Source organism: Carlito syrichta, unplaced genomic scaffold (assembly GCF_000164805.1).
Source record: "Carlito syrichta isolate Samal-C Ts95f unplaced genomic scaffold, Tarsius_syrichta-2.0.1 Scaffold305756, whole genome shotgun sequence".
Classification (NCBI taxonomy): Eukaryota; Metazoa; Chordata; class Mammalia; order Primates; family Tarsiidae; genus Carlito; species Carlito syrichta.
The window spans coordinates 36,332-44,632 of NW_007249852.1; the positions used below are offsets into that span (position 1 = coordinate 36,332).

Consider the following 8,301-nt stretch of genomic DNA (forward strand, 5'->3'; position numbering starts at 1 on the left):
GCAAAAAAAAAAAAAAAAGTCAGGATCCCTCACCTCCACAGAGACTCAAAGTCCTGTTGGAAGCTCCGGAAGAGCGGGGAGGGGCGCGCTGGGCCGCTTCTCTGCCAGGGACCAGGAAAGACAGCAGAGAAGGGGAGAGGAGTGGAGCCAGCGGGCAGGGGGTGGAGGGCTCGAGCGGCGGGCCAGCTCCGGGCCTGTGGAGGAGTGCTGGGGGGCTCTGAGGGCCGCGGGAGCACGTCTCCCTCCACCCGCCCCTCAACGCCCCTCTTGCCCTCCCAGGGGTCCCAGCTTTTCCGTGTAGGGCTTTGCCTCGGTCAGAGACGCCCTGTTTGCCACGCAGACCGCCATCTCCACGGAGCGGCCAAAGGGAAGGGGGAGGCGGCCCAGAAATTCTGTAACAGGAGAAAGGCTCATCGGTTCCAATCCTGGTTGTGACGTCATCGCTTGACGGACTTGTGGGTTGGACCAATGCTGTCGCGGCATTAAGAACACAGGATTTGCCCGAGCCCGCGGGTTCGAGACCCGCCCGGGCAACTTGGCGAGACCTCATCTCTACAATAAATCCAAAAATCAGCCGGGCGTGGTAGCGCGCGCCTGCAGTTCCAGCTGCTTGGAAGGCTGAGGCGGAAGGATCGCCGGAGCCCAGCAGGTCGAGGCTGCAGTGACCGAGAGCGGCCACTGCACTCCAGCCTGAGCGACAGAATGAGACTCGAACTCAAAAAAAAAAAAAGTGGAGTCTTAATAGGAACATATTATATCATCTCTTCATTTACATAACTTTTTAATATTTTTCAGTAAAACTTTGTAGTTTTATTCATACGGATTCTTTAGCTTTCATCTTATTTTTAAGTATTTTTTCTTCCTTCAGCTTTTTCTGCATTCTGTCCCCATTTCCTTCCTACCTTGGTCATGTGTTTGGCTGGCCTTCCATTCTCCATCCTCCCTCAGTCAGTCCTGTCCTTGAGTCTCTTCTCACACCATGAATGACCTCTGCCTGCAGCCCAGCCCTGGGGAACTGTCTTGGCCTCTGGTCACCTGTGCCTTACACCACTGTGCTGAACATATGTTCCCTCTGCCTGGTATACACTTCTGTCCTTTGACCTGTCAGTCTGTTGTACACATAATACATTAGAGACATGGAAACTGTTTAGAGCATGGCTTTCTAGAGAGCAGAGATTTACACTTATTATCACTCTGCTGCATAACCCTGTCACCCTGGTTTTTGTTATTTTCTTTTTTTTTTTTTTTTTGAGTTGGAGTCTTAGATTCTCACTCTGTCACCCAGGCTGGAGTGCAGTGGTACACTCATGGCCACCCTGGTGTTGACCTGCTGGGCTCAGGTGATCCTTCCACCTCAGCCTTCCAAGTAGCCGGAACTACAGGCACGTGCTACCACACCCAGCTAATTTTTGATTTATTGTAGAGATGAGGTCTCGCCAAGTTGCCCAGGCTGTTCTCGAACCCATAGGCTCATGCAGTCCCCTTACCTCAGCCTCCCAAAGTGCTAGGATTACAGGGTTGAGCCACTCTACCCAGCTGATTTTTGTTATTTTCTAGGGGCTTGGAGGAAGCAAGTGGGTGAGTGGGGCTGTGGACAAATCCGCATGGAATGTGGGAAAAGAGCACACAGCATTTAGAGTCTGACTGATTGAATTTCACATTCAGGCTTTGCTACTTACCCAGCAATATGACCTTGGGCAGGATAACTGGCCCTGTAAACTTCCTTTCCCTCTCTGGAAATAAGAATGATGATATTTAATGAAGTTGGGTTGTGGTAAGAATTATCTTAAGAGAATGGATTTGAGCTCTTAGCACAGTCCCTGGCATAAATGAGAACCACCACCTTAGAAGAGCTGTGAGTCCTTGCCCTGCTCTTGGAAAACATCCTGTGTAACAGGAAGACTGACCTTCCCAGGGATGTTGAGAAGGATTTTCTGAAAAGAGATACTTCTACTGGCAGAAAAGTTCAGTGGGAGTGCCTCAAGCATCAGGGAGTGTACCTGGGTTTTCTCTGTCATTGTTTAGACAGGGAAGTATCTTGCATCACCTACAGTGAAGCCTGTTTTGTCTGTTCTCTTTATTTCAGGTTCCAGTGGGATGGGGGCTTATCATGGAAAATTTAGTTTTGATACTTTTACTCATCAGCGTCCCTGTTTGCTAAAAAGTTTAAAGAGAGAAGGTGCTAACAAACTCAGATATCCTCCTAACAGCCAGTCAAAGGTGGATTGGGGAAAATTTTTCATCTTGAAACGCTTCAACAAAGGAAAACTCGGTCTCTTGTTGCTCACTTTCCTGGGTATTGTGGCAGCTGTACTTGTCAAGGTAAGTCCTCATTCCTCATGAGTGCCAGTCTTTCTGGTCCTGCCCCAATGGTTGCCAGATGCATATTCTAACAAGACTCTACATAACTTGTAGAGTCTGAGACAGGGTTGGCTAACTGCAGCCTGCTGACCAGCTACCGATCATTGTCAGTAAAGTTATTATAACACAGCAACACTTATTTGTTTACTTGTCATCCATTGCTGCTTTCATGCTATGGTGACAGGGTTGAGTAGTTGCAATAGGGATTGAACGGCCCTCAAAGCCTAACTTTATCATTTGCCAACCTCTGGTCTAAGAGATTAAAACACTGTAGAACTTGCTTGTAGAATTCTGAGCTGTCTAACCCTCTGATCCTTTTAGTATTGGTATTTCCTTTTCAGTTTTAGTTTTCTTCTTGAATATACATAAAATTAGCATTCCATGGAGAAGGAGATGAGAACTCTGGTGGATGGTAGTGGTAGTGAAACAACTTGGTGAGGGATGTTTTATTAGACTTGAGTGTTTTTCCTTCAAAGTTGACTACCAGATAAAGTTTGTCTTTGGTGACTCATTATCATAGAGATGGGCTTGCACAGAATCCCTAGTGACAGCTGCCTTCTCAAGGCAGTTTGCGCACCTTTGGGGAAAAGGAGGAAATCCATGATGATGAAAGTTAAGGTGGGTGAAGAAAGGCAGTTGTGTTCATGGAGCCCTCAGCTGAGGCAGTACACTGAAAATATCAGTGAAGAATGGGCAAAGAAGAGAGGCAAAATTTAAGCATGTAATGGGAATAGCTGTGTCTATATTTTGTTTGAAATTTAAAAGGGGGTTGGCTCATCTTACAGTATCACAGTTTTGGTGGAATTGGAGATACCAGTTGCATTTGAAACCATTTGGGTTTTCTCAGAAATACCAAGCTGTGCTGAGGAGAAAGGCCCTGTTGATTTTTCTGGTAGTTCACAGACTGCGTTGGTCCAGTAAACAGTGATGAACAGCAGATTTCAAAACCCAGTTCTGTCTGTTAAGAGTGAGGTAGGAACCCTTCTTTTCTTTCTGTATGTAAGGTGGGCCAAATTGGGGAGTGTTTTCTTTCCACCCCCCCCCCACAGTTGGAGACTTAGGGGTTATTGAAAAAATAATGTTTAGTTTACTTGTCTCTAGACATTTTGGACTTAGTCCCAAGTATCAGAGTGTTAAAACCTAATTTATCCATGATTTTAAAAGGAATCATGGAATCTAAGAAGTCACTAGGAATCTAAGAGAAATATGCAGAGGTAATGAAATGGCTTAGCTGTGTCTGGATGAAGCATATATCATTTCTAGAAAAAACGCAGCCATGTGAGCCTCATTCCTCTTCCCCTTCCACTCACCTCTCCTAGAGGAAGTGGCAGCTGACTAATTCAGACTTACAGTCACACTGAAATTCTTTATCTCATTATTTGAGAATAATCTCCAAAAAAAAATCAGAATCATTTTGATTTGATTTTTTAAAACAAAGTTTGACTTTGGAATTCATGGTAGCAAAACGTAGTGAATCAAGGCATAGTGTGCAATTTAGAGGATTTCTACTCTTACTTCTTCCTAAGGCTGGAGATGTGGTTGGAAGTTTGGTTGGGTCTCTGGTGCATTGTCTACCTCTTTTGCTCTTTTCCCAAGACAATGGTCCCCTAACCTGATACGCATCTTCTTGATTGGGATAAAATTTTTCAGCCTCATGGAAAATGTGGAGGCCCAGGCTGAGCCTGTGCTGTCCAGGCTTGCCATCCCTGCAAGAGGCTCCCCCAGTGCAGTGCACTGTGCCAGGCAGATATGTACTCCCAGAAGGATTTGGCAGACAGGTGTTTCTCTGTGAGGGTGTAGAGGAGCAACAATATATAAGAACCTTTAGCTGGGAGCAAGAAAATGTAGCTTTGATTCCTGACTATGATGCTGACTTCATTATGACTTTGGCAAGACCTTTTTTGAGCCCTTACTTGGACCTCAGCTTGCTCATCTACAGAATGAGGGAGTACACATCGATGATTTCCCAGACCACTTTCAACTCTCCCTCTCAATTCTCATTGCTTTTAGTTAATGTTTTTTTTTTGGATTCAATCTAGGAGTAGGTTGAGATTTGGTTTTCTTGTCCTCATTGCTGCTTTTCCTCTTTTCTCTCTGAGCTTTTAATTTTGTTTTTATCAATTCACCTTTTATTTTAAATAAATGACTTTGAATCTGTATTGTGTATTTACTTGGGGAGTCTTTACTTACTGTAATTACAGACATTTTTCTTGAACTTCTGGGCTCATATGATCCTTCCGTTTCGGCCTCCCAAAGGGCTGACACTATAGCTGTAAACCATTGTGCCCTGCCTACAAATATTTTTCTGAAATGACTTTTCTGCACTTAATAGTTTACTTATTTTGTTATACACTTGGATTTGGTTTTGTTAATTACATTACTAGAATTAGAATCTATTTGGACCATAACTATTATACACAAAATAAAGCTCCAGAAAGCATTGTAGAAGATATGAGTTTAAAAGATTGAGAAACATAAAAGTTAAAGTTGATAAATATCATTAGGCCTTTGACAGATATGGCATTTGAACCTTGAGGTTGCAGCAGACTTCCCTCAACTTCAATAAGATAGGTTGAATTCAGTACTACTTTTGATTTTTAAAAACAAAGTTGTTTATTAGTTTTCAAGTTTCATGTACAGACTTCAGCTTCGTATTTAAAATGCTAGAATAATACGAGTATTTTTAGCTCGTCTCCACTCTGATATTATCTCATTGCTTTGGACAGAATACAGTTTCCATTACCATTTGTCTTGTTGGTGTTGTTTTGAGGAAGGTATGTTAAGTCCATACCACACTTAAGACTTCTTAAGGATACATAGGCCTTTTTTGTACAATGCATTTAGAGTCTTTTAAGACGGGGTGTTCGTTAGAGTCCCAGTACTGAGCTTATGTTGCAAGACTGGTTGTGGATAGGATTTTAAACCAGCAGAGTAAACTGGATCCCTTTTTCCTCTCTCCAGGCTGGATACTACTGAAGAATGATCCTGTTCAACCTTCCATTTGCCTCTACTGAATTATTCCTCTTTTAAATGGTTAATAAGCAAATAACACTTAAATCTATCAAAAATAGTAAGAAAATATACAAATGCACTGTGATCAAACCTAAGAGTCATTGCCACTCACCATTAATAAAATTTGCCATTTCAGCCAAATTGCAACCTTCCCCAATAGTGAGAATATTCAGAGAACCTATCCTAGATGTGCTTACCCAGATTTTAGAGCTTTGGGCTGGGAGTGGAGAATGTATTAAGCTAACTCCAAAATCCTTGGGGATGTCAGGGAGTCTCAGAACCTCAGTGACTCCTTGCTTCTGGCTACCATCATCTTTGTGTGAAGCTTCCAAGAGCTCTGCACTTCCCTGGGCTACTAGCAGTCTTGTAGTCCAGAGAGGTGAGGTTAAATCTTCCCAGCTCCCTGTGAGATTTGAGACACCAAGAATGTGCCTGTGGGTTGGGGGGTGGGGGAGAGGTGTTGCTTCTTCTCTACTGAGACTTGAGGACTTGACCTCTGGGAGTCAGCCTTCTGGTCAAAAGTGCCATCTGACCCATGGTCTTCATCCTTTCTTACTCATTCTTCATCATTCTGTGTTATATTTGATTGTGACAGTCTGTTGTGACTAATATCACTCAAAGCATCTTGTAAATCCTTGAGCTTCCTGCAAGATAGTTGCCAATTTTATGCAAGCATCACCTGGTCATTTTCTGGTGTTGAAATTATAGAATTCTATACCTTATAAATCCTAACTGGTGTTTTTAAAATACTATAATAAAAGTACTTATAAAAATATTTATCCTTTCTCAGGACTCTGAAGTTGCAAATGAGTGGATCTTCAAGAACAAATCTTTGCTTCTTGTTTCTATAGCACAATACAAGTAAATTTCACTTTCTTAAACTTCAGAGAGATTCCTTTCAGAATAAACTTAGTCTGCAGAACTTAAAGTGGGGAAACCATTTTCTCTCACAGGAAAAGAGGTCTTAGATGTTAGGACGTTGGGCCTGAGCGCCCAGTGGGACAGATGGATGGTGGATCTTTTGGAAAACAACAGTGTAAGCCCTCACAATTGCTCATACTGAAGGGGGTATAGAGGATCTCCTGAGCAAGTGAGAAATTATTCTTACCAGAGCCACGCATAGCTAAGGCCTCAGGTTCTTCAGGCGAGTGGAAATGTGCTAAAGAGGAGGCCCATGTGGGATGCAGCATGACCCTGGCCAGTGGTGCTGTGCTGTGCCTCTGAGCTCCTGGCTGCAGGGGCTCCACCTTCTGCTTCTCGAATTTGAAAAGACTCGGCCAGCTCAATGAGAGAATGTAGCTCGCTTCACAGAATGTCTAATCAACTTTGTTGAGTAATTTGTTCCATTCAAGCTACCTGAAGTATATTATGAAGTATGTTATGTCTTTATCACTGTATGAGGTGTCAATAATGAATGACTAGTCTACTTTAGAAAAAGTTTCCTAAACTGTGGTTCTACTATCAGAATAATTAATCATGAGAGATCTTAGACAAAATTTCTATACAGAATTTTTATTTACTGTATTGATTTTTACATTATAATTTCTTAACTAAATTATGGGCTTGTCGAATGTATCCTGTTTCAAAATAAATACATTATAATTCATAACATTGGTGTGAATTTTAATGACTTTTTGGTGCAGAACCTCAGATATGCCCTATTGGAGGCAATCCTTGGATCATATGTTTTCTCCAACTGTAAGTCCATTTTTTGTCTTTATGAAAGGCGGTACTTGTCATACTCTCATTTTAAATTCTTAGCTGAGATTTTCTCATACTATTTTGTGTGTGTGTTTGAACAGCTGTAGTAAATAGATTTTCTTCCTGTAGCACCCTCCTACCCTCCAGTTGCTGATCTAAAACAAGTGTTTCTCTAAGCATATTCATAGAACACTAATCCCACAAAATTTTACACAAAAATGGTCCTGCCACCAATCTTACATACGGTTGTTTGTAACGCACATCAGCATATTAAAGAATTCAAGCCTTGTAGAACCTTTGAAATGCTAATGTGTGTTGTTTCCCAAATTATCTTGACCGTGGAGCTCTCTTCCTTGATACCTATTAACTGTGGAACACTCTTGGGCAAACAATGGCATAGAACCTAGAATTGCTTCACTGATAACTTTGCTGTGTTCTGTACTTAGTTTTGCTTGTGTGATAGAAGCTCAGAGGTATTTGTGTCACAGACAAAGAAGGTCTTCCTGTGAGAAGGAGGCCTGGAATGTCAACATGGAACTGAATTCATAGCATATTGACTCTTAAAATGGGTTTGCACTTTACACAGTCTTTTCCCACTGACCTTGATTGATAAATCTGTTTTGCTTGTGAAAATATTTCTAGCTAGAAATGCTAAAGCTATTTAGCAGTGGCAGTTAGACTGTCCTCCAGTTTTGATGGTCATGTATGGCCTAAATAATCATTGAGCCTGAAGAGGTTCACAATCCCAGACCTCAAAGGAAAACATCCAAGAATTTAGATCAGCATTGAATTCCATCCTGAGGTTATGTGGCAAAACAGTCTTGGTTTTGTGCCCTTCCTTGTGTAGGCTAGGTGTGATAGCGCACACCTGTAATTCCAGCTTACTCGAGAGGCTGAGGCAGGAGGATTGCTTGAGGCCAGGAGTTTGAGACATGCCTGGGCAACAGAGTGAGACTGTCTCTAATAAAATGAAAAAAAAAAAAATTCAGCTATATGTGGTGGCATGTTCCTGTAGTCCCAGCTGAGAGCTGTAAGGAAGCTGAGATGGGAGGATTGCTTGAGCTTAGGTGTTTGAGGCTGCAGTAAGCTATGATTGTGCCAGTGCACTCCAGCCTGATGAGCAAGACCCTATCTCTAAAAAGCCAAAAGTAAATCAAAAATCAGCCAGGCGTGGTAGCGCGTGCCTGTAATTCCAGCTACTTGGAAGGCTGAGGTGGAAGGATCGCT

General features: G+C 42.5%; 1 protein-coding gene across 2 annotated transcripts in view; it reads left to right on the forward strand.

Annotated features, from left to right (window-relative positions):
• The window catches only part of ALDH3A2 (aldehyde dehydrogenase 3 family member A2), a 24,952-nt gene extending 17,970 nt beyond the window's left edge, over window positions 1–6,982 (forward strand). Inside the window, exons 9-11 of one of the 2 annotated variants that reach the window (XM_008062598.1) lie at window positions 2,087–2,322; window positions 3,209–3,333; window positions 5,323–6,982. In XM_008062598.1, coding sequence (XP_008060789.1) covers window positions 2,087–2,322; window positions 3,209–3,289 — 317 coding nt within the window. In that variant the 3' untranslated portion in view covers window positions 3,290–3,333; window positions 5,323–6,982. The remainder of the gene's footprint in view (window positions 1–2,086; window positions 2,323–3,208; window positions 3,334–5,322) is intronic. The other variant, XM_008062599.1, reaches the window with a different exon arrangement.
• Window positions 6,983–8,301: the final 1,319 nt, after the last annotated feature.